Genomic DNA, 27,776 nt, shown 5'->3' with positions numbered 1-27,776 from the left:
ATGTTAAGGGTTTCCCCAGGCTCCCAGCTAGCGGAGGCTCAGATCTCCTGGAGCCACAGGTGTTATACAGTCACCAGTAGCCCTTTAGAGCAGGTGTGTTGCGGGGAAAGGAACCGGTTAGACCACGAGGGGCCAATGTGAGATTGGGTGGGTGGGCCGGTTCACAAAAAGGGTTACATATATATACTGTATATGTATGTGTGTGTGTGTACCTATATATGTTTATATGTACAATATATGTATATATATTTATATGTGTGGGTGTGTATATATATATATATATATATATATATAAAAATAGAATTTACCAGATTGGAGTCCGGAAAAAACGAGACAGCACACAGTCTTAGTGATTCCAATGCAGATGTAATCAAAGTAACATGGCACCACCTCCATATATATAATGTGGGGAGTTTGATATGATTTTCTTTCATTAGAGCTGTGTGAATCTGACATCACATCCTCTCCAAAAACTAAAGACCCTGTAGCCACCCAGAAGCTGCCAGCTCCCTCTACACCTACATTAATCCGTGACTATAACAAGATCACTGATGTGTCACACCATGGCAGGACTCTTTTATGCTCTACTTTTCTTGGACTGGATTTTATGTAAGTAATGTATTATTCTTACACACGTACAAGTAGAGGCAGGTGGAGAGCTATATATTATAAATTGGTGTGCTCTTATTTATGAATGAAGCTATGTATTTAAAATAAATTCTTGCACTTAATATATACATGTCAATATAATGTACATTCTGAGGAGGATCTGCTGATAACTGAATATGAAATACTTAAAAGTACCACTTCAAATGATACTATTATGCAATAATACCATTGGAAATAATACCATTGGAAGTGGTAAGCACACATAATGGGAAGAGTCTGATGATATCTGAAGCTCAATCTATATTATGCTGAGGATGGGTGGTAAATATAGCTGAAATCATGAAATATGTATTAATAGTTACATATGAGAGGCCAAGCCTTGAATGACTTAATCTCTAACCCTTTGATTTGGCCAGTGTGCAACATGGGAAGAATCAGGTGGCACGTGAATATTTAATAACAGTGGAAGCTCACACCCATCCTTTTATTTAGGATACATTTAGTATCCAGTTATTGGGTAACCCTTTATAGTTAGGATGGTGTTACATACATTGGAGCTGAGGATTATTACTACCAGTTATTATAGGGATATGTGACAAAGGTGAAAAGGAAGTGTGCAACTATTAAACAATACCACACACGTGAAGTGATAATACAGTGATAATAAAGATATGTTACGTGACCTATTAATCAGATTGGAGCGTCTGCAGCTGTGGTACCGGGGATGGCTCAGAGCACCCCCTAGAATGTCAGACAAATACACAAAAAACACAGCGCACAACGCTCATAGTGCATTAAAAGTATATTAAAGGACTCCCTACTTACCCATTCGAAATCTGGGACTCACGCACCAGCTCCAGTCCCAGTAGATGACAACTGATCCGGTCCACAGTGTTGGTGCATGGTCCCTGCTGATGACATCTGATCCGGGTCACAGTGTTGGTGGATGGGTAACTTACCCCAAAATGCTTATTTTAATTTTATTGATGTACGCACAATAATTACCTTATTGATTTACTGTCTTAATATACTTTTAATGCACTATGAGCGTTGTGCGCTGTGTTTTTTGTGTATTATAGGGATATGATTGCAGCAAATTACCACTGTATGTTACTTCTGATCTATAATCCATGTTCTGTGGCTCCCTTGCAGGCTCATACCAGCTGAAGCTACTTAGTACCCCTATTACCCTGCAGAGGGGCAGCCCGGGACCTGTGAAGCTGGACTGCCAGCCTGAGGGCAAGGACTCAATGGACCATGGAGTGTTTTGGTTTCGCCAGAGGGAAGGCGGGAGATCTCCAGAGTCTATCCTCTTTGTCACCAACATGGGCAAGCCAATCTTAAGTAATGAAAACGTCTTCAAACATTTTTCAGCTAAGAAATCATATTCTTACAGCCTAGAGATCAATCCCTTTGAGGAGAAGGACCAAGCCATCTATTACTGTATGATTAACCAGAACTCGGTTCTGCACATCAGTCCTGGGAGATCACTCTACTATCCTGCAGGTACAGGGCGAGCACGGGACAGCACTCATACTGTATCAGTGCCACATGTACAGCATTCATATACTGTGACACATGGACAGCATTCATATACTGTGACACATGGACAGCATTCATATACTGTGACACATGGACAGCATTCATATACTGTGACACATGGACAGCATTCATATACTGTGACACATGGACAGCATTCATATACTGTGACACATGGACAGCATTCATATACTGTGACACATGGACAGCATTCATATACTGTGACACATGGACAGCATTCATATATACTGTGACACATGGACAGCATTCATATACTGTGACACATGGACAGCACTCATACTGTATCAGTGACACATGGACAGCATTCATATACTGTGACACATGGACAGCATTCATATACTGTGACACATGGACAACATTCATATCAATGACACATGGACAGCATTCATATCAATGACACATGGACAGCATTCATATCAATGACACATGGACAGCATTCATATCTGTAACACATGCACTGCTTTCATATAAGTGACACATGCACTGCATTCATATCAGTGACACATGCACTGCATTCATATCTGTAACACATGCACTGCTTTCATATAAGTGACACATGCACTGCATTCATATCAGTGACACATGGACAGCATTCATATCTGTAACACATGCACTGCTTTCATATAAGTGACACATGCACTGCTTTCATATAAGTGACACATGCACTGCATTCATATCAGTGTGACACATGGACAGCATTCATATCAATGACACATGGACAGCATTCATATCAATGACACATGGACAGCATTCATATCAATGACACATGGACAGAATTCATATCAACGACACATGGACAGCATTCATATCTGTAACACATGCACTGCATTCATATCAGTGTGACACATGGACAACATTCATATCTGTAACACATGCACTGCATTCATATAAGTGACACATGGACAGCATTCAATATCAGTGACACATGGACAGCATTCATATAAGTGACACGTGAACAGCATTCAACATTATTTGGAAATAGCCAATACTTTGTATCCTGCTCAAGATATTATACATTTATATTATTCTATATTTATTGAATATCTTTTATTGCTACATTTTGGACCTACTGTATCTTCTTACAGACAAGAAGCAGCGTTAACACAAAATGTATAATGTTGACTAACCCATTATAATGTATATATTCCCTGTTTCAACTTAAACCCCCATATCAGACATTTTCCCAATAAGACAGTTTTGATATTATCAACTTTTATATATGTAAAAATATACAAGGTTATACCTTGACGTTTGGTATGCAAGCTTATAACGCTTTGGCCAAAGGGTTTAACTAAACAACCAAGTAATTATTATTATTATTGAAGTATTTGAACTTTGTACTTATTACCATATATGTTTTGTCAATTGGATGTAGCATTGGGCACGCCTGCCTTTTGTTTGATATATATATATATATATATATATATATATATATATATATATATATATATATATATATATATATGTATATGTATATATATATATATATATATATATATATATATATGTATATGTAAAGGCAGAACATTTATAATAAGCTTAGTTAAGACAAAACTAAAGACATCCCATGTACTAAGATTTAATCACAATAAAAAAAATGTAAACGTTAAACCCCAGATTAACCGGACAATAACTCAATCAAAATAATCATCCGCGGTAAAGAAACATCTGTTTTAGAGGCGCATGGGATTTCAGTATTCAAGATTTGATTGAAAATAGCGGGCTGAATTGCCTGAACAATATCAGCCTTCCACCACAAATAATAACATTTCTTATGTTAGAAAAACAAGTGAGAGGGTTTAATACTTCATAATATACAGTATACCACTGGTGTTAAATGCGTACTTCTTTATAACTTTGTTGAAGGCATCTAGCTAATCTGGAAAGGTTTATCAGAACCTGTAATATAATATTATCAAACATATCCAACCAAAGTATTGTGTGTGAGTGTGTGTGAGTGTGTGTGTATATATATACACTAGTTTCTACTAATCATTACAATAGAGGATATATGTTATATTCCCTCTAACTATCAATAAATATGTATAAACGAATAAACGATCTAATATATATATATATATATATATATATATATATATATATATATATATATATATATATATTATACATACAGTAATACTCTCAACAATAAGAAACTAATGATAAAAACAATATAATAATAACATGGAGGAAAAGAACAGATGTACCTGGATCTTTGTTATTAACATCACTTTATATTATCACAGAGACCTTTATTTGCCCAATAGAATGAGTTTATTCCTTTGTGAGAGGGGTCTTATATTTAATTTGGTGGCTCCGCTCTTAGCATATTGAAGGGTTATGCAGCAAACACTGATGCCTGTGACTGTGGCTCTTTCCATACTGAATAACACCGTGGATGGGTACAAGCTGGAGATGGGGGAGATAAGATGTCATATTAAGTGTATGTCATCTGCCTTTCTCTGCAAGTTACAGCTCCACAGCCAACTACCAGCAAAACAGCATCTCCCAGAATCCAGCATCCAACCCCAGGGGGCTCGTGTGACTGTGAGGCAACCCAACCAGGTATCCTAAACAATATTATACTATTATGTTATTATGCTATACTGCAAAGGGACAAACAGAGGGATCTACTGCAGTGTCAGGACTGCAAAACAGCACCATGTTTATCAGAGAAAAGGAATCCCATTGGAAGCAAGAGGGGGTAGTTCCTCCTTTTGGATTGGGTTTTGCCCCACACAGTTTTGCACCTGGAAGTCTTTAATAAATAATCCCTTCATTCTGTATTTTGCTTTGGTTAAACCCTGGCTTTATCCCATCTTTTGTGATCAGATTATTACATGTTATCTGTTGGTAACACAAGCAGAAGTGTCCCAATCTTATAAAGAGATTGTTGATTTAAGATACATTTATCTGTGGACATCAAGGCCTGTTTATGAAATTCTCCCAAATGCAAAGCCGGAGAAAAAACAGTTTCACGTTTAATAACGGTGGTTTATTTTCTTCAATAAATCTGGTGCTGTTTTTTTGCTTTCATTTTGCAGGTCCTAGACTTAGTAAACATGGCCAATTGCAACATGTCATACTTGTTCCACCTAAGTACTGTAGCTCTAATAATAGTGCAATGAATATATAATACAGTATGCATGGGTACATTATGTAAAGTGTATGTAAAGTATGGGAGCTATTTATCAAAGTCTATCAGCTGCAAACATAGTGCAAGAAAAAGGCACCCAATTTCTTCAATTACAAAATCCTATATCTTGCAATGTGATTTTCCTTGTTTTTTTTGTTTGGTACATTTGGTGCAAATAATAACACCACTTAATTCCTCAATTCCGCAGCTGGGAGACGTATACATAACATGAGGGGGGAAAGTGCTGCTTTGTGTAATACTGAAGTTAGACGTAATCTAGAAAAGTGATTGCATTATTGTATAAATGCCCACAGTACATGTGATAGATATGAATATGCAGATTTTTATTACATAGTGTAATGCTTTATTGCAATAATGCTGGTGACTGTGCAAATATACACCATATATATATATATATATATATATATATATATATATATATATATATAGTATTGTTATGAAAATAAAAGCAAACAACACAGATTGTGGGGTCTCTGTGGTGATGTATCAAGGCAAATATGTAGCAAAAATGTACACAAATTGCATAATTTGCTTTTTGCATCTTTTTGTGTCATTGTACCAAGGCCTTTGCTCCATGTGCATCCCCTTGTAATTTGGGGAGTGACCGTGGGAGGAATTACATGAAGCACAGATTATATCATGAGATGCAGCAAACTCTGCGTCTCCGTGCTTCCCTTTCGTATCTTATATTTTCGTCCAAAAAATCAGTTTGGCGCAAGAAGAAAATGGTGTAATGTGTCAAAACAAACTTTTATGTGCACTTTCTTTACGTTGATACATCCCCCCTAATGTATCAAGGAAAAAGTGGTGCAATTCTGGGCAAAACAATGTCCCCATATGTATCAAATAAGCAAAAACTATTGATTTCAATGAGATTTCTTTCTTTGATATATCAGATGCAGTTTGGGTGCCCCAGAATTGTATCACATCTATATATATATATATATATATATATATATATATATATATATATATACACACACACACACACACACACACACACGTCCACCTCTTAACCCTGTCAGTGCTGGGAGGGCCAACAATATATTACAGAGCTCTACAATGGATCAAAATACAGGCATATGTATATATTTATATATATATACACATACATACATAAGCCTGTCGTTTGAATCCTTGTACAGCTCTGTAATATATTGTTGGCCCTCCCAGCACTGACAGGGTTAAGGTGGACGTTTATATTAAATCGTGCCATTTCTGAAGTCTCTCAATGTGGTTTATTAAGTAGTTGGCACTTACCCCTGAGTTTATTTCTTCCGCAAGGACTCAAGCCATCGGGACCTGTGGCGTTTTCCTGTTCCTTCTATATTTTGGCGCCCCTGGCAGGGTTCTGCCTCCTCCTGCTGATTAGTTTGCTGGTAACTTCCATACTGCTCAGCAAAAGTAAGAAACTATCCTACTAAATTCCTTTGAATGTCAAGAGGTATTACTACCGTACGTGGATACAAGTAAATAGGATTATCAGTGTATTTAAAGGGTTATTTATCCAAGTCTAATAACATTTTAAAAATACATTGATTTTAATGAGATTTATTTTTCTCTGCTTAATCTGGTGCTCTGTTTGTACCTGTTTGGTAGCCCAGAGATATATCAAGGAAGAGGATTACCATTGTGACCCATGGAATTTTTGAAGTGAAACTTCTTTGCTGGCACCTGCAGAGTTTTGATAGGAAAAATCCCTTGTGTTGTAGCAAAATTCCATGACGGAAGTAACGTCACTGGTGGCAGAAGAGGCCACCAGTGACCTCGGCGGAGGGAGAGGAAAGACACTGACTGACACTCACACACACACTGACTGACTGACAGACACACATAGACTGACACACACACACACACACTGACAGACTCACAGACTTGACACACACACTGACTGACACACACACACACATACACACACACACACACAGAGACTGGCACACACACTGACTGACTGACACTCACACACACTGACTGACACTCACACACACACACACTGACTGACTGACACACACACACACTGACTGACTGACACTCACACACACTGACTGAGTAACACACACGCTGACTGACACACACACACACACACACACGTGCTGATACACACACACAGACTTACACACACTGACTGACTGACACACACACTGACACACACACACACACTGACTGACTGACACACACACACTGACTGACTGACACACACACACCATGACTGACTGACACACACACACTCTCTCTGACTGACACACTGACACACACACACTGACTGACACACTGACACACACACTAACACACACAAGTAATTCACAGTTACTATAAATATAGAAGTGCAAATAGCTGTAACACATGTTTTACTTCAAACTTCTTTGTGTTTTGGCACTGAAATTGTGTTTTGATTTTTAATTCAAAACATCAGCATCACAAATAGAATTTCTGTGACAAAAGACAAAGAAGTTTCACTTAAAATGCGTGTGCTCGGCACACACTTTTTTTTTACTTCTGTGTTTATTATTTATTTTTATTATTATTATTATTATTTCACTGAATAACTTTATTTTAAAAAATTGTATTTTAAAGTGCTTTTTTTTATTCTGTTTATTTTGTTCAGAAATTTTTTTGGTTGATGCTTGAAAGGGGCCAATTCCTCCTAGTACAAAGTGACCTAAGGACAGCGGCATTTTTAATATGTTAAATGTAGCAGATTTTAAATAAATAGGACAAAAATTATTTGAAATATATTTTTTTATAATATAACATTTCTATGGCACTCAAAACATGCATTATTTTTACAAACTTTGTTTCGTGTTTTTTTGTCAATCTGCAGTCAGAGGATTACTTGTTGTTTTTGTTTTGTCCACTGTTTTCATTATGAAGTTATCATTAGTCAAGCAGGTAAACATAATTAGCCGGCGTGCTTTAAATTCAACAGACCCAGAGGAAAAGAAAGCAAATGCAGTTTTCCCAGGATGCAAAAAAAGTAAAACAGTTACATTAGAAGAAAAAGTGCCCGCTCCTTGTGCAAAACCAGTGAGGTCATTTTAATTTACTGGACTGGATACAAATTTGAACTCACAAACATCCGTGTAAATAAAGCGTTGTATGAGTAAGGCTGCGCTTATAGTAAGCGCGACGCGACGGAGCAACGGGAGCGAAGTGGCGACGCGAAATTTGGAAGCCGGTCAAATTTTATTTTTTCAGAGGCTCTCGCCACATGTGACAGCCTCTGAACCAATCAATGGCAGGTCGCTTGCGACGTCGCTGCAAAGTGAAATACAACTTTCGCGGGTGGCGACAGCGTGGCGACAGGTATAGTGCCGGCACGCGCACTATAAATGCGGCCTATACTCATGCTCCATTCAATGCTCCAGGATGGTGCTCCACCGGTACAGACGTCAGGCGTTACCTACGGGACAAGAGCTGCATGCAGAACCGTTTCCAATGTAGGACCTCCGCTGGCTGTGCCTCTTCACGGGAATAGGACCTTTTTATGTTTTATGTTTCTTATGTTTTATATTGGCCTAGCAGTTGATTTCATTGTAGATTTGTGCTAGCTACCCTGTAGTCCCTTGTACTGTGGCCAGAACTGGCCATGCTTATATCTTCAGTTTTTTATTGATCTCACTCAGCATCATTAGTTGCATTTATTTTATTATTGGTTAAGTATAACCACAGGAGTGACTCAAGTCAGAGTAATTAGACCTACTACTCTTGTTTTAGTTTGTCCGAGGCACGGTCCGTTATCTATCCAAATGTATACAATTTTTTTTTTCGTTTTTCTGTTTTTTAGGGCTGTCCCTCTAAAGCTCCTATTTGTAACATTTCTGTGTTTGTATGTATATCTTTATTTATATAGTGCTACATAGTGACCTAATAATATACCACATAATGGGAATAAGCGCTCCAGACATAAAAGTAACATTAGGAAAATGAGTCCCTGCCCCGAAGAGCTTACAATCTAAGTAAGTTGTAAGTAGGGAGAATGGACAGGGACCGTAGGAGGGTGTTCTGGCGAGTGCGTCTGAAAGGGGCCACGGTCAGTGCACGAAATGATTAGGTGGACTTTTACGTGTGACCTAAATAAGCCCACCTGGCACTATGGGAAAATGTGAGCACTGCATCTGTGGTCCTCTATTTAAGATAAAGTTGCTGAACATGAACATAGAAATGTTTCATTGCTATGTAAAAAGAGATGTAATATGCATCCTCCCATGTGATATGCAGCAATAACATATACACACGGTACTTTACAAAAGTATTATGTATTGTTGACTTTGTGATATTTGTTATTGTCCTTTTCACAGTAAGGGTCCTAAATTATTAAATCTTTTGACAATGTTTTCTGTTATGAAACACGCTGCTAAAACAGGTTAAACGGCAGCTTTTGCTTCTTCTTTTTTTTTAATTGGCAGGCAAGATGGGTGACTTACTACAGGAAGTTGGCCAAACAAAAATATACGGTCCGAGAATTAAACTATTCCCCTTCTGTTTGATAAAAAAAATAAATATAAAAAAATTAAAAAACAGGTCAAGGACGGGATGATTATCATCTTTTGACAGTCCTGTACAAATAAGAGGAGCCCAAGGATCGATAAATGATGGAAGATATAAAATCTGAAGGTTTTGTACAAAGAAACCTCCACTATGGAGCCTGTTAAGGATCCAAACATACGGCTCCTTTCCTAAAGCGGTTGAACGGTCACCAGTGATTGGATGTACAGTAAACAGGAAGTCGCGCTAGATGTTAAAGGTGAGACAGCTGCCTGCATCCTACACCCTACTGTGAGATATACCTTCACTTTATACTCTTGAGTCTAATTATTAGAAACCTTTGTCATACTTTCCTGGCTTGTCTGTGGTAGCCAACATGTGTTATCCGACGTAAGAAACCCCAACCCTCTCTAATAGCGCGTCTGAGATCAGATGCATTGTAAGGAACCCCAACCCTCTCTAATAGCGCGTCTGAGATCAGATACATTGTAAGGAACCCCAGCCCTCTCTAATAGCGCACCTGAGATCAGATGCATTGTAAGGAACCCCAACCCTCTCTAATAGCTCGTCTGAGATCAGATGCATTGTAAGGAACCCCAACCCTCTCTAATAGCGCGTCTAAGATCAGATGCATTGTAAGTAACCCCAACCGTCTCTAATAGGCAGTTGACACATCATTGTGACGTCATCGAAAAACCAAAAAGGAATCCCATTGAAAGCAATTTGTATTCCTTTTTTCCCCTTTGATAAAGCTGGGACACTTCTTTTGTATCAAGTAGACTTTAATAAATAGCCCCCTTATGTTATATACACATATCTTACCAAGATTGATATATGAGATGTATATCTAATTTTTAAATATATCCCGATGTTCACATCATCATTGTCACTTTACGGAGCAAATTTTTTTTAGAGGCAGTTATTTTTCCACAGTCAGTTTTCTCGGGGACTAAACAGGACCACGAGTGACAAATGGTGTGATCATATGTGGCTTCTCTCCATCATGTGGGGGTCATTTATCTAAGTCTGGTGGCTGCCAAACGGAGGAAAGAAAAACTGCCCAAAAGTTTTGTCCACCAAAGCCAATGGGATGTTGTTCTATGATAAATATAGTGCAGTATTTTCCAAAAGTTTAGCAGCCAGGAGATTGGCTAAATAACCTCCATAGAGGTCAACATCTCCTGGCTGCGCTACTGGGCCAAAACCTGAGAAAAATTGCATCACATTTACCAAAGAAAAGGGTCCAGTGGGATACAGTAGGAATTCTTTATTTGATTAATATTGGTGCCCTTTTCTTTGCTCCAGTTTTGCAGCTGGGTGACTTGGCTACATAAGCTTCATAATCTTCTGGCTGCTAAAGTGAAAAGGGTGAAAACTGAAAAAAAGGCAAAATGTCCCAACGCTATTAATGGAATCATTTTTTGCAGCAGCGTTTCCATGTTTTGCAGGAGATCTTTCGGTCTAGAAAAGATCGTTTTACTAATGACATATTTAAACATTCGCGCCCATTGCTGTCCTTTTTATTGTTTTTCATGCTCATTAATAACTAAACTCTAATTGGTGCATGTGCAGTACTAAAATCTCCCAGAAATTCCCAATTGGGAGCAGTGAGGGTGTCTATGTATGAAGACAATTTTGTCGCCAAACTGGGGAATTTGTATTCTGCACCTACCGTAGGCATCAAAGTACTTTGCCCCGTCCGCTCACCTTGCACCTTGGGAGAGTTAGTATGAGGAGTTGTCGAGGCGTTATATGGTGCGCATATTATAATGAGACGGATTATATTGTGCGTCTCTGTGCACCATTCTTTTTCCCTTTTATTTGCCTAACAAGATCTGCCATACCGCACCTGAAGTGGTGTCCGCCTAACATTCTTACGTACGCTGCAACTCTGCCCCAAACCACAGTGCAGTGTGTCGGGACACACATTTATTTTCATGGATACATAGCCCCCCCTGGGGGTGTTTTCTTTGATAAATCTAGAGCTTTGCCTCGCGTTTGAAGACGGATACTTTGGAGGCTATTTACTGAGAGAGGGTTTGGCCTTAGCAGCTAGATGGCAAGGCATGTTTTGTAGTAAATAGGAAAATGCACTGTGTTTGTATCCAATTTACAAATAGACTAGTCCAGGGGGTGGGCAACTCCACTACTCAAGGGCCACCAACAGGTCAGGTTTTCAGGACATCCCTGCTTCAGCACAGGTGGCTCAGTCTTCGACTGTGAATGTTAGTAAATATATACAGATACCCGTTTAGTATTAATACCACAAATACTTAAGGAATAGTATAGTGATATTAAGGTCATTATAATATATTAAATATAAGTAGGTTATATATCTATTTAAGATATATATATATATATATATATATATATATATGTATGTATGTATGTATGTATATATATATAATATGTGTGTGTGTATATATAAATACTCTATTACTTTATTACTTGACCCAATACTATTCAACTAAAGCTGGTATAATATTTGGCAGTGCACTATAAATGAAGTTCTTCCCTATATAGTGAAGCTACACTTATGACTATTAGGCTGCGGCCCCGCTGCCTGCGCTGCACGCGCGCCTGAGAGGCTGGCGGCGCGTGCAGCCGAGTCCCCCGTTCTGCAGTGAGCTGCAGGGGGAAAGACAGGGGGTGGGGCATGACGGGGGACGGACAGGGGCGCGGTCATGACGTCACACGGTAGGTTCGCCCTCATTGGCTGAAACACCATGGGGCGTGGCCTAGCGCTCCGTCACCCGTGGCCAGCTCAATTTTAAGGTATCCCTGAAAAACTCGGCGCGCAGCGCCCCCCCTCGCAGTGGGCCTGGCCCCATTGAGGGGCGGCGCTTGTCCCTGCAGCATCCGCCACAGCGGGCGCTGCAGTAGCCAGCGGGGACCTGGCCTTAGAAAAGTGAAGCCCAGAGACCACCTCAGAGGCGTCGGACAAAAAAAGGGCCAAATAAAGGTGTGAAACTGTATGTACATCTCATTACTTGCTGCACCTGGGCAAGGTCAGGAATATCCCATAAACACACTCGTTTGTCCGTAACTAAATCACTTAAATGTTCAATGAGAGAAACCTCGGGCAACACAGGCAAACAAACTCATCAGAATAAGCTTTCTAAAAACACAAAGAAATCTAGGACATTTACTTGGTTTCCCCAGACTGGGAGAAAACTAAAGCATAACAAATGGTAGCAGATATCGGGTTTATCACTTTGATAAATATGGCACAATTATTTTACGCTGGTTTTATCCCATGTTGGCAGCTAATGGATATTGTAATAAATAAACCCCATTTAATAGCTACCTGGAAGAAAAAAAAAAGATTGAAAAGGAATTCATTTTTTATATAGTTTGCACCAAAACAAATAAAAGTTCATTGACTACATTTGCCAGGTTGAAAATCTACAGTAAGTGCTTTTGGAAATTGAGGCATCCAGTGCAGCTTAATAGCTTAATTTCATATACAGTAGTGATTTTCTCCCATTGGGACTCAAAGTGTTTCATTATTACAGTATAGCGTGCAGCACCCTGCACACAGACCCTGACTCATAGCGCTTACAACGTTAGTGCCTGAGGCACATGGAGATAAAGTGACTTGCTCAACATCACACGAAGCCAACACCAGGAATTGAACCAGATTCCAGGTGTGTCCCTCAGTGTCGTTGTTATCAGAGTCAGTGTCCTCACTCACTGAGCCACTCTGTTTCGTGGTCTTACACCTTCTTCTCATCTTGGAGTATATTTGCTGACGTGAACAAGCAATTTCAGCTTTTGTGTTTTATTCTATATACCATTTACAGGTTTGTCAATATAAAACTGCACGTCGACATGAATGACAATGATGACATCTAGATTTATCACTAACATATTTAGTACTCTAATAACCTTGGGAGGGCAATTGGTTACTAAACTCGTAAGAATGTATTTTGTACGTACTTCCTGTGGGACAATGTATATACGAGGTGGCCAGTGCAGGAAATAAACACCTGGCCTCAACAGTCTTTTCTTTAATCAAAGTATGTCATTACTGCAGTGGTTTGTAGTCTGGGACAATTCAGTCACTAAAGGCATGGTATAAAAACGACTGATTTTTTTGCATGAGAATTTGCTTCTAAAAACAATTCCTACCCCCGAAAAAAGCAGTTTAACATTTATTTATTTATAAAAATGCTTTACCAGGAAGTAATACATTGAGAGTTACCTCTTGTTTTCAAGTCTGTCCTGGGCACAGAGTTATGATGACAAATACAGGGTTACAAATACATGGGTACATTAGGTGAACAGGTTTATATATTATATATAAAGACATTGCGTTAACAGATTAACATATTTGATCTTTTAAGCGTATGAAACAGTTCCAGACCAGATTAACATGGTATCTAAATAATAAAACAAGATACATAAAGCACATGTGTATACAAAGACAAGGGGCCCTAGCAATAAGGCCATTGGAGTTATTAGAGGTAAAGCCATTGATGGCAGTAGTGTGAAAGGATCAGATGTGACACCCATTTATAATTTACTCTGTAGTCAATAAAATATATTTTCCAACAATGTTTAAAATGGGTTGAAGCTCACCCCATCCCACTTTTTAAGTAGCAGGGTTTTCCATGGTCCTGTGCAGGACAGGTCTACTGAGACCTTTCTCCCTCTACTGTAGAGGTAAATGCCAATACTCACAGGTAGTGTTAGGTCACACTGGTCCTGCCGTGACGTGGCTGCAGGCTTATAGCGCTTTGACCAAAGGGGGTTAACTAAGTTTAATCATGAGAATACTAACATTGAAGTATTTAACTATGTATTTTGTCACATTGGATGTAGCGTTGGGTATTTTTGTCTTTTGTTGCAATTATTTATAATGTCATATTTGACAACGGCAATGAAGGCTTAGAAATCAGAATTAAAAGCAAAAAATGTGAGTTATCTGTAACTGGACATCTCCAAAATGTTGTAATATGAATGAAAACTATAACATCATCTGCTTATACGTTTTAATTAATAAAACAGGAGCGGGAGATAAATTGTTCAATGTGTCTCAACAAAGTCTTATCATACTGTCCTGTGAAATAAGATATATGAGGCCATATTTACAGACTTCTGCCAGAAGACACCTTAGGGGCCCCCTCAAGTCAATGGGCGAGATGGTGTCTTCCAGGGCCAGAAGATATCTTATGACCAATGACTGCTTAGTAAATGTCGGATGACATAAGGGAAGGTATCGGAAGAGACCGTGTTTGGCGACCTTCCTGGGCGAGGCGAGATTCAAGCTGTGATAACGCCATAAACGAGATGCGATCTCGAATGCGGTGTAAGATTCTCCGTTTTTGATCCTCGGTGATTCGACATCCGTTCTTCAACGAGACCTTTCATGAGGTTAATTGCTACGTGTGAGAAGAAGCTAAGTGAGGTTTTGTGCAGTGAGATAAAATGTTCTGCGCTCTTCAAAGGAGTAAGATCCACGGCGTGATGAGATCCTAAGATAGACGCTATCTCTAAAGTGATGATATTTAAAAGTGAGCTAAGATCTTAGGTTGATCAGCACTTCTCTGAGATGATTAAGGCACGTTCTATAGTGCCGGGCGCGTGCTACGCCGTGCGCGCGCGCGGATTTTTAGTTGGCTGACGTTAGTCAGCCTTTCTATACAAGGGCCACGCGCGCGCACGGCAGGGAGAGGGGAGCCGACAGACAGCGGCAAAGATGAGGAAAATCATCTTTTCGCGCCGCTGCCTGCGCTCAAATGTGTGTGTGTGTGTGTGTGTGTGTGTGTGTGTGTGTGTGTGTGTGTGTGTGTGTGTGTGTGTGTGTGTGTGTGTGTGTGTGTACACTTAGGATTACTTACACTATCGCCTTGATAAAGCCTCTCGTGAAACGCGCGCGTCGGCGGCTCTGTTTTCCAACGTGCACGCGCAGGGGTCTGATCTTCACCGCATTCACAGTCTCAGACTGCGAAGTGATGCGGTTCCCTGCTCGTGTGGCTATACAGGTTCTCAAAGTGCCCCGATGGACACTCTGAGCCTCTCAAGTCCTCTCTAATACTGGCATCTGTTGCTCTATTTGTGGTAGAGGTACTATGTACTAATTAGGTCCCTTGCTTTACAGCGAGCTGCATTGGACACTATTACCACTCAGGGATTCCCTGATAGCAGCCCATAGGGACTCTACAGTTCACAACAGCACTCAGACTGCTTATATATGTAATTTGTTTTCAATGATCTCTGGTTTAAGGAGGTATCAGTCACTGCACATAAATATACCTGTCCTCAGGGTCACAACATTTACAGTTTATCACCTATTAAGCACTATTGCCGATTATCGCCTTTGATTTTTATTGTGTACCAGCTCATGTATTCTGATAAAACATACTGTTTCTTTGGTTGCTACCCACAGCTAAATGTGTTAGTGTGCTTTTCCCTGCATTAGTCTGCACACAGTGCACTTAACCTGTGTATACCACCACTGAGTTTATTAGAGGTCAGACCCTCACTATTACTCTACATTATAGCAGGGCACTACAGGTCAACCAGACCAAGCACCGCACCTACCTATAAGGTCACTATAATTACTGACTGGAGTCTTAACTCCTCACTTACCTTATTAGCATTGTGAGTGACTGGTAGCAACTTACCTGATAGTCCCTGAGCACACAATAACTATCTAGCCTTACCTGGTTCGCTATAGGGCCTACGGCTATTAGTACTCACCTCAGAGCCAGTGAGTATAGATTGGATAGATCCTCATAAGGATTTTAGCTTAATGTGCTATCTGGAATTCACAGAACACACTCACACTCTAGACCCTAAACCTATATGGTTCTAGTATTGAAGGTCACTATCCCTTCAGGTCGTCAGTTTTTAACACCCATTATTTTATATATGGGATACAATAAAGTTATGTTTTAAATCATTCACTTTACACACAGAGCGTGAACCTGAGTGCTGTATTTGGGTTCTATTTCTACTCCACCCTCTATTGTGCATATACCCAAAGCACCGTTCATTTATTACTTGTCTGAGGCAGTAGCAGGGGCTCCCCTATTATTTGGCAGTATCTCAGCTTCAGCACAAGTGGCTCAATCAGTCCATGCTTCAGCACAGGTGGCTCAATCAGTCCATGCTTCAGCACGGGGGGCTCATTCAGTGGCTCAGTCTTTGACTGAATCACCTGTGCTGAAGCTGGAATAGCCTTAAAATCTGACCAGTTGGGGGGTCTTGAGGCCTGGAGTGAAGCACCCACTGGGTTAATAAATGAGGCCCTTTGGTCGATAAGTACACACTAAATATACCACAAGAAATACATTTTGGGCAATGGCCTGAGTGGACAATTCTATTTACAAACCTAAACCATTTTTTCAAGGAATATAAAACCGGTTTAATAATAACCTATTGGTTTGGGTAAGAAGTGAGTATTCACGAACTTTACAGCAGATGAGGACGGTACCATGTTACCTCACAGTGGGGCAAATGTTGAAACAGTAACAAATATAGGGCAAGAATTACTGTATACCTTTTAATTACTAACTGAGCCTACAAACGCGTGCAAGATTTGAAGACCACGTAAGTCCCTTCTTCAGGGAAATGTTACCTTCAGCATCAATATAAAATATCATTTCTACCCGACTTTTGTTTTTTTTTGCAATTATTACAGCAAATGTATTAATAATATTTGAAATTATTAAGAGTGCACTTAAAAATGAGATAGATTGTGGACAAACTGTTGACATAAAACATTTATTTTCTATTTTGAATGTCTGATCCTCATTATTTAAAAATTAAGTCTCCCTTTTTACACCTTAGATATAATTTTTTAATTATTATTATTATTATTATACAAAACCTACTGAAAATAAAGTTTAAAGAACTTTGCACCCTTGTTCAAAGGATGATTGTGCTGTCTTGCTTTGAGGAACAAAGCCATTACTTTTGTAGTGTTACTTGTGTAGTTGGGGAAAGGAACGTGTGAAATGTCTTGTGTGAGACTCATGCTGCACAGTACTTCAGTACAACAGTCTGACATTCTCACTCCAATGTGTTTGTTTCAGAATCAAGGAGAAAACGCTGTCGGTGTAAACATAGGTGAGTAAATAAGTCATCAAGGCCATGTCATGGCCAGCGAACTCCAAACTAAATATGGGAGCCATGAGTGACACATTAGCTAGGGTGACCAGATTTTGAAAATGAAAAACCGGGACATTTTTTTTTTTACATAACAGTTTATTTATTGTAGTACACTTATACTTACGACCATTAGTCTTTGTTACATAGTTGTGTGTGTGTGTGTTGACCTCACTAATCGAACAAAAAAAACCCAGATGTGAATGATTCTGAACCCCTTAACCAGTGTCTGGATGCCCCCTCTTCACAATTTCTAAAGCAGCTGGGATCTTACCTGATCCGCAGTCCCTCAAGGTACTATACTGGAGGGGAGGTGTTCCCTACCTGTCTTTCGAGGTCTCCCGTGTGAAACTTGAGTCAGATCTGGAAGAAAGAAGGGTAGGTTACTTCGGTGTAGGTATACGGCAGTTAAAATAAGACAGGGAGGGTGAGAGACAGAGAGAGAGAGAGACAGAGACAGAGAGAGAGAGGGTGAGAGAGACAGAGACAGAGAGAGAGAGGGTGAGAGAGACAGAGACAGAGAGAGAGAGAGAGGGTGAGAGAGACAGAGACAGAGAGAGAGAGAGAGGGTGAGAGAGACAGAGACAGAGAGAGAGAGAGAGAGAGAGAGAGAGAGAGGGTGAGAGAGACAGAGACAGAGAGAGAGAGAGAGAGGGTGAGAGAGACAGAGACAGAGAGAGAGAGAGAGGGTGAGAGAGACAGAGACAGAGAGAGAGAGAGAGGGTGAGAGAGACAGAGACACAGAGAGAGAGAGAGGGTGAGAGAGACAGAGACAGAGAGAGAGAGAGAGGGTGAGAGAGACAGAGACAGAGAGAGAGAGAGAGAGAGAGAGAGAGGGTGAGAGAGACAGAGACAGAGAGAGAGAGAGAGGGTGAGAGAGACAGAGACAGAGAGAGAGAGAGAGGGTGAGAGAGACAGAGACAGAGAGAGAGAGAGGGTGAGAGAGACAGAGAGAGAGAGAGGGTGAGAGAGACAGAGACAGAGAGAGAGAGAGAGGGTGAGAGAGACAGAGACAGAGAGAGAGAGAGAGGGTGAGAGAGACAGAGACAGAGAGAGAGGGTGAGAGAGGCAGAGACAGAGAGAGAGAGAGGGGGTGAGAGAGACAGAGACAGAGAGAGAGAGAGAGGGTGAGAGAGACAGAGAGAGAGAGGGTGAGAGAGACAGAGAGAGAGAGGGTGAGAGAGACAGAGAGAGAGAGAGTGAGAGAGACAGAGAGAGAGAGGGTGAGAGAGACAGAGAGAGAGAGAGAGAGTGAGAGAGACAGAGAGAGGGTGAGAGAGACAGAGAGAGAGAGAGAGAGGGTGAAAGAGACAGAGAGAGAGAGGGTGAGAGAGACAGAGAGAGAGAGAGAGGGTGAGAGAGACAGAGAGAGAGAGAGAGAGAGAGAGAGAGGGTGAGAGAGACACAGAGAGAGAGAGAGGGTGAGAGAGACAGAGAGAGAGAGAGAGGGTGAGAGAGACAGAGAGAGAGAGAGGGTGAGAGAGACAGAGAGAGAGAGAGAGAGAGAGGGTGAGAGACACAGAGAGAGAGAGAGAGAGAGAGGGTGAGAGAGACAGAGAGAGAGAGAGAGAGAGAGAGAGACAGAGAGAGAGAGAGAGGGTGAGAGAGACAGAGAGAGAGAGAGGGTGAGAGAGACAGAGAGACAGCGAGAGAGAGAGGGTGAGAGAGACAGAGAGAGAGAGAGAGAGGGTGAGAGAGACAGAGAGAGAGAGAGAGAGGGTGAGAGAGACAGAGAGAGAGAGAGAGAGGGTGAGAGAGACAGAGAGAGAGAGAGAGAGGGTGAGAGAGACAGAGAGAGAGAGAGAGAGAGAGAGAGAGGGTGAGAGAGACAGAGAGAGAGAGAGAGAGGGTGAGAGAGACAGAGAGAGAGAGAGAGGGTGAGAGAGACAGAGAGATAGAGGGTGAGAGAGACAGAGAGAGAGAGGGTGAGAGAGACAGAGAGAGAGAGAGAGAGAGGGTGAGAGAGACAGAGAGAGAGAGAGAGAGAGAGAGAGGGTGAGAGAGACAGAGTGGGTGACAGAGACAGAGTGGGTGACAGAGACAGAGTGGGTGACAGAGAGAGAGTGGGTGACAGAGAGAGAGAGGGTGACAGAGAGAGAGAGGGTGACAGAGAGAGAGAGGGTGACAGAGAGAGAGAGGGTGACAGAGAGAGAGAGGGTGACAGAGACAGAGAGAGGGTGACAGAGACAGAGAGAGGGTGACAGAGACAGAGAGAGGGTGACAGAGACAGAGAGAGGGTGACAGAGACAGAGAGAGGGTGACAGAGACAGAGAGAGGGTGACAGAGACAGAGAGAGGCAGATAGAGACAGAGAGAGGCAGACAGAGAGAGAGTGAGAGAGACAGAGAGAGAGTGAGAGAGACAGAGAGAGAGTGAGAGAGACAGAGGGTGAGAGAGACAGAGGGTGACAGAGACAGAGGGTGACAGAGAGAGAGAGGGTGACAGAGAGAGAGAGAGAGGGTGACAGAGAGAGAGAGAGAGGGTGACAGAGAGAGAGAGAGAGAGGGTGACAGAGAGAGAGAGAGAGGGTGACAGAGAGAGAGAGAGAGAGGGTGACAGAGAGAGAGAGAGGGTGAGAGAGACAGAGAGAGGGTGAGAGAGACAGAGAGAGGGTGAGAGAGACAGAGAGAGGGTGAGAGAGACAGAGGGTGAGAGAGACAGAGGGTGAGAGAGACAGAGGGTGACAGAGAGAGAGAGAGAGAGAGAGAGGGTGACAGAGAGAGAGAGAGAGGGTGACAGAGAGAGAGAGAGAGGGTGACAGAGAGAGAGAGAGCGTGACAGAGAGAGAGAGAGAGCGTGACAGAGAGAGAGAGAGAGAGCGTGACAGAGAGAGAGAGCGTAACAGAGAGAGAGAGCGTGACAGAGAGAGAGAGCGTGACAGAGAGAGAGAGGGTGACACAGAGAGAGAGAGAGGGTGACACAGAGAGAGAGAGAGGGTGACACAGAGAGAGAGAGAGGGTGACACAGAGAGAGAGAGAGGGTGACACAGAGAGAGAGAGAGGGTGACACAGAGAGAGAGAGAGAGGGTGACACAGAGAGAGAGAGAGAGGGTGACACAGAGAGAGAGAGAGAGAGAGGGTGACACAGAGAGAGAGAGAGAGGGTGACACAGAGAGAGAGAGAGGGTGACACAGAGAGAGAGAGAGAGAGGGTGACACAGAGAGAGAGAGAGAGGGTGACACAGAGAGAGAGAGAGAGGGTGACACAGAGAGAGAGAGAGAGAGAGAGGGTGACACAGAGAGAGAGAGAGAGAGAGAGGGTGACACAGAGAGAGAGAGAGGGGGTGACACAGAGAGAGAGAGAGGGGGTGACACAGAGAGAGAGAGAGGGGGTGACACAGAGAGAGAGAGAGGGGGTGACACAGAGAGAGAGAGAGGGGGTGACACAGAGAGAGAGAGAGGGGGTGACACAGAGAGAGAGAGAGGGGCTGACACAGAGAGAGAGAGAGGGGGTGACACAGAGAGAGAGAGAGGGGGTGACACAGAGAGAGAGAGAGGGGGTGACACAGAGAGAGAGAGAGAGAGAGAGAGAGGGGGTGACACAGAGAGAGAGAGAGAGAGAGAGAGAGAGAGAGAGGGGGTGACAGAGAGAGAGAGAGAGAGAGAGAGAGAGAGAGAGAGAGAGAGAGAGAGAGGGGGTGACACACAGAGAGAGAGAGGGTGACACAGAGAGAGAGAGGGTGACACAGAGAGAGAGAGAGGGTGACACAGAGAGAGAGAGAGAGAGAGAGAGAGAGAGAGAGAGAGAGAGAGAGAGAGAGAGAGAGAGAGAGAGAGAGAGGGTGACACAGAGAGAGAGAGAGGGTGACACAGAGAGAGAGAGAGGGTGACACAGAGAGAGAGAGAGGATGACACAGAGAGAGAGAGAGGATGACACAGAGAGAGAGAGGGTGGCACAGAGAGAGAGAGAGGATGACACAGAGAGAGAGAGGATGACACAGAGAGAGAGAGGATGACACAGAGAGAGAGAGGATGACACAGAGATAGAGAGGGTGACAGAGAGAGAGAAGGTGACAGAGGGTGAGAGAGACAGAGGGTGAGAGAGACAGAGACAGAGAGAGAGAGAGGGACAGAGAGGGAGAGGGACAGAGAGGGAGAGGGTGAGAGGGGGAGGGAGAGCGGGAGACAGACACGGGTACACACACACTGGCACACACACACACACTGGTACACACACACACACACACACTGGTACACACACACACACACACACACACACTGGTACACACACACACACACACACTGGCACACACACACACACACACACTGGTACACACACACACACACTGGTACACACAAACACACACACACACACTGGTACACACACACACACACACACACACACTGGTACACACACACACATACACACTGGTACACACACACACTGGTACACACACACACTGGTACACACACACACTGGTACACACACACACATTGGTACACACACACACATTGGTACACACACACACATTGGTACACACACACACACACACACACTGGTACACACACTGGTACACACACACACACACTGGTACACACACACACTGGTACACACACACACACTGGTACACACACACACACTGGTACACACACACACTGGTACACACACACACACTGGTACACACACACACACACACTGGTACACACACACACTGGTACACACACACACACACACACTGGTACACACACACACACACACACACACTGGTACACACACACACACACACACACACACTGGTACACACACACTGGTACACACACACACACACACACTGGTACATACACACACACACTGGTACACACACACTGGTACACACACACACACACACACACACACACACGTACACTGGTACACACAGACACTGGTACACACACACACACACACACACACACAGACTGGAGTACAGAGGCAGCCACGAGCAGGTGGCTCTCCGCCTCCCCCTGCACCCACCCCCGCGCCCATCTCCCGCACCTAGGGGGGGGGGGGGATAGGAGCGCCGGGACACAAAGGTAAACTGCCGCCGCCCCCCCTCCCCCGGCGGGCAGCTACGGGCTCCCGGGGCAGAATGGGGGAACACCGCGCAGCCACCACTGCCCGCCCCCGCGCCCATCTCCCGAACCAAGGGGACAGGGGGGGGGGAAGGGAGCGCCAGGACAGGAGACAAAGGATAAAAAACCCACCTCCTATCCCCCCGGGCGGGCAGAGGGGGGGAGACACCGCGCAGAAGAGCCAGGAGCCGCGGGCAGAGACACACACCACGTGTGCTCTGCCGCAGGAAGCGGAAGCCCCGCCCCCAGGCACCCTTCCTTCCAGTCATTCCACATGCAGGTCCTTGGTGAAGGATGATGCCGGGGGGCGGGGCTTAATGCCGGGACGCTGGGGATTGGCCAACAAGGTAGGAAACTGCCGGGGGGGGGTTGGCATTAAAAAAAAAAAAAAAATACTTACCAGCCGGGCTGCTGCAGTCTCCTCCTCCGCGCCGCCGCAGACTCGCGCACCGCGCACCGCAGCTTACTCGCGCACAGTGCACCGCAGCTTACTCGCGCACCGCCGGGGACAAAAAAAATAAAAATGGGGACACATTGAGGAAAATCCGGGACATTTCCGGTACACACAGAAAATCGGTACAGCTCCCGAAAAACCGGGACTGTACCGGCAAAAGGGGGACGGGTGGTCACCCTAACATTAGCCTAAGCCAAGCCCCTATTTAATGTGGTACGAAGTGGGGTGACACACAGTTAGCAATGTATTCACTTCTGTTCACATGGAAATGGAGATTGTTGGTGCCAGACCATAGAAGGAACCAGAGTGGAATGGACTTTCCTGCACAGCGATCACTAATGGACAGTATCGTTCACATTTATTTATTTGATTTATTTATCAAATCTTTTATTTCTCGTTTTCAATTATGGCCTGGGCACAGAGTTATAACAATACATGGTTACATTAAATGAACAGAGGTTATGCAGTCAATTCCCAGACATTTCATGGACAGTTAGAGTAGGAAAATTGGCTACAGGGGATAATGGGGCTGGTGAGTTTCGGATTGAAATAGAGCAGCTTTAACATCACCAAACATCAGCAAATATCAGCAAACGGGTCACAGCCTTTAGCTGCCCTTTGGCTGTACGCCTTTTGGGCGATACAGATGTAGACTGAAGGGGTTCAGATTGAATGCAACTGTGGTTTCAAAAAGTCCTTTCTCCTCATTAACATTCCAGAGGGTGGGGATGACAAACACAGCAGGAAGCAAACAGATACTAACCCTTCGCACGCTTGTTATGTGCAGAGGGGAGCAGCTCTTTAGGAACACCATCAGGCATCCATCCGCCTTTGGGGCGACGCAGATGTAGCCTGAAGGGGTTCAGATTGAATGCAGTTGGATGGATGCGTCACGCCCCACAATGCTGGACTCGAAAGAGGAAATCCTCCTCATTCATTGCGATCCCGTCTACACGTCCCTTCGAGCTGTGTACCCAAACTCACCAAAACAAGGGATAACATCCACGGGAAGATGTAATGGCCACAGTGAACATCATAAGATCGCCGTATTGAATAGGTGTCAGAGATAGTGGGCAAGGGTTGTGGAGCAAATAGAAGGGTTTTCGTTGATATTTTGGGGATCGTTCATCAAAGTCCTCTGGCTGTAAAACTGGTGCACAAACACTGCACCAGATCAATCAAGATCCCATTGGTGTGAATTAGAAATTCTTGCCCCAGTTTTGCAGCCGGGGTCTTTGATAAAAATAAAATAAAAAAACCTTACTGTATAAACCTCCAAAGTACATTAGCAGTGATAACACTGGACTTAAAGAGACAGCTAGCAAGGGAGGTAAAGCTCAAGAAGTGAAGCTACAGGAACCCTTTTTTTTTTTTTTTTTACAAGGTGGAAACAAAACTAAATAAAACAAATATTAGCAAGTGGTAAACCAGTGTGATATTAGTTTCTTGGTTTTATTTTAGTTTCATTTTTAAAACACAGTTTCCGTGTTGGAGAAACTTTTCAGAAACTGTTCCCTCTACAGTGAAAGGAAAATGAACTCAATACTGAAGTCATTTACTGAAGTCTCCAGACGGCAAATCTGAAGCACGACCAGCACAGAGAAATGGCACCGGATTTATCAAAGCAAACACTGTCGCCGTTTTCATTCTGTTTCTTTGATAAATAGGGTGCTGCTGGGGGGCGGATGGGGGGGTTTGCATGGATTTGCCCCCGGTTTTGCAGTATAAAATGATGCTGTCGTCATTCTAGACAACTCTAGAGCAGTGGTACCCAACTTCCATCAACAAGGACGGCTAACAGTGCAGGATTTAAGGATAGCCTCTCATTAGCACAGGTGGCCAAATCATTTTGACTGAACCACCTGCGCTCTAGCAGGGGTGTACGTAAAACCTGACCTGTTAGTGATCCTTGAGGACTGGAGTTGGGAACTTCGGCTCTAGAGAACAATCTAAAAACTATTACTGGGAGAAGGAGAGAAGGGAGAAGGAGCGGCTCAGTGAGTAAAGACACTGACTGACACTGAGATTGAAGAAAGGTTCAATTCCCGGTGTTGGCTTCTTGTGACCTTGGGCAAGTCACTTTATCTCTCTGTGCCCCAAGCACACAAAAAAAACATCAATTATAAGCTCCACAGGGCAGTGATTGTGTCTGTAAAGTGCTATGTAAAACTAGCAGGACTATACTGTATAAGAACAAACAATTATTATTAATAATTAGTGTATATTATTCTAAAAACAAGATTATTTGTTATGTTACAAGCATAAGTACTCTAGGTTTGTTAAACATTGTCAGTTTTCATTGTAGTGGGAATTGTTCTTTTCCCCCCAACAATAACATGACCAGATTTATTAGGGCCCCCACTCAAACAAGCAATTAGGGAAAAGAGAGGTACAAAGGGGAGTATTTTACATGCAGAGAGACCAAATAAAAGGAAGGAATATGGGAACTAAGACTAAAGTAGCAACGTACACCCTAAATATCCAATCGAATATTTTAAGGATAGTCTTTGAAAAGTACTGCATGGTTTTCACTATAACTAGTTCAGTTTGGTCCTAGTCAAATAGCATCTTTTTAAAAAGCAGCAAATACTGCCACTAGAATAAGAAACACTATTTGGCCTTGGTTTTGATTTACGACTTTGATACACGGGACATCATTTTTATAACATTGGCAAATCTCTTTGTAGATACAGCTCTGATGATGGAATAGCCATTGGCATTACCATGAAAATTGCACACACCATATATTTTGCCTTACAGCAACATTGGTTTCACCCATACAGATTTACATAAAAATGTACACTAATTTGGAAAACGCCGTTAAAAGTACATCATTCATTTATGGGATTCATGGGATCATATGTACTCATATAACTTAGACACAAATTAATTAAATGGGTCATGAAGAAATATAATCTGGAAACACTGTTTAACCACCAATTCTTTCATTTTATTAAGAGAGAATGCATCTGCCTTGAAAGCAGTCCTATTCTTCCGATGTGTGTCTTGGAGGGTTTGCCAAAAGTGCGAGAATTCCAATTTTATTGTGATAGTTGAGTGTAGAGTGGCAGTCATCCTATAAAGCTTTGGCTCTTAAACTATCCTAGACCACCTGATGTCCCCAAAGACCTTAGTCGTAGTCCCAGACAACCTTCAAAGTTGACATCAAACAATTCTCTTCAAACAGCTCTCTCCTTCTATCACTACTGGAGGCTGATCCTTTTACCTAAGTCCAGTGTCTTCGAATGCTGATATTTTACAAGAATATTGTATATTATTATATATAGATCAGCAGTGTAAATATGGTGACCTTCCAACTTACTATTAACAGTGCAATGATCTGCGAAAAATAAATGTTTGAGAACCCCTGATGTAAAGTGATTTGAATGATCTTCTTCTTGGATGCTAATAATTTAGTAATTTGTCTCTTGTATGTTTTGTAGACCCACCGATGAGAAGAACAGCAAACCCAAGGCACCCGGCAGATACGTGTAATACATACAAACGACCCATCTTACTGTCTCCACTGGTTTATCGTCTTATTTTATCATTCTCTGGGGTATTTTCACTAAGCCGTAGAACAGTGAGCCCCATTTCTATCCGATCCTCTGGCATTCAATCAGTTAATGCATCGTTAGTAAGAAGTGAAAACTTGACAAGAGTCATTTTAACACTCTTAAGCTCAAACACTTCAAAAAGTTCTGAAAATCGCAGAACATTGTCTCATTTTTGCCCCCCAGTGAAATTAGTACATTTCACAAGCGCATCGGTGTTCAAATAATATCCAGATCATAAAATTGGGCTGTCTCTCTCGCATATTGCGGGCTTTGGAATTACGTTTATTTTTTACTATAAAAATGCTTGTAAAATGTTACAACGGTGTGAATTTTTCTTTGGTGAAAAAAGGTCAAAGGTCAAATGTCACATCGGTTTGCAAACTTGGGCCTAAGGTTTGTACAGTAGATCTCTAATTGTTAGGCGACGTAAACCCAGATTCACTACAATGGAAGTTAACAATTGGTAAGAATGCAACAACTATTGTGCAGATCAATCAATGCATCACAATGTCATTGTTTATTAGCACTTCCATTGGTCAAAGTACTATTTTAAAAAAATAGCAGTAGTTGGGTCTACGTATCCAATTAATTTTGTCGCAGAACTGGGACATTTTCATCATGCACCAATGAATCAAAGTATTTTGCTGTAATTTTGCCCCGTCTGTCTGAGCTTGCACCTTGGGCTACGGCCCCGCTGTCTGCGCTGCACGCGCGCCTACCAGGCTGGTGGCGCGTGCACCCGAGTTCCCCGGTCTGCAATGAGCTGCAGGGGGAAAGACAGGGGACGCGGGAC

General features: G+C 42.5%; 1 protein-coding gene across 2 annotated transcripts; it reads left to right on the top strand.

Moving 5' to 3' along the window:
* The first annotated feature begins 443 nt into the window (after positions 1–443).
* On the top strand, positions 444–27,776 carry CD8A (CD8 subunit alpha). Of its 2 annotated transcripts, none has more exons than XM_075579048.1 (6): positions 444–609; positions 1,762–2,115; positions 4,645–4,734; positions 6,611–6,730; positions 17,854–17,887; positions 26,870–27,776. In XM_075579048.1, exons 1-6 carry the CDS (start codon positions 552–554, stop codon positions 26,919–26,921), a joined length of 708 nt encoding a protein of 235 aa, XP_075435163.1. In that variant the 5' UTR covers positions 444–551; the 3' UTR covers positions 26,922–27,776. The 2 variants fall into 2 exon arrangements, with proteins under 2 accessions (XP_075435163.1, XP_075435154.1); XM_075579039.1 differs by having other exon boundaries at positions 4,639–4,734.

Source organism: Ascaphus truei, chromosome 1 (genome assembly GCF_040206685.1).
Source record: "Ascaphus truei isolate aAscTru1 chromosome 1, aAscTru1.hap1, whole genome shotgun sequence".
NCBI lineage: Eukaryota > Metazoa > Chordata > Amphibia > Anura > Ascaphidae > Ascaphus > Ascaphus truei.
Note: the sequence above shows the minus strand (reverse complement) of the source record. Positions and strands in the feature narration are given on the sequence as shown.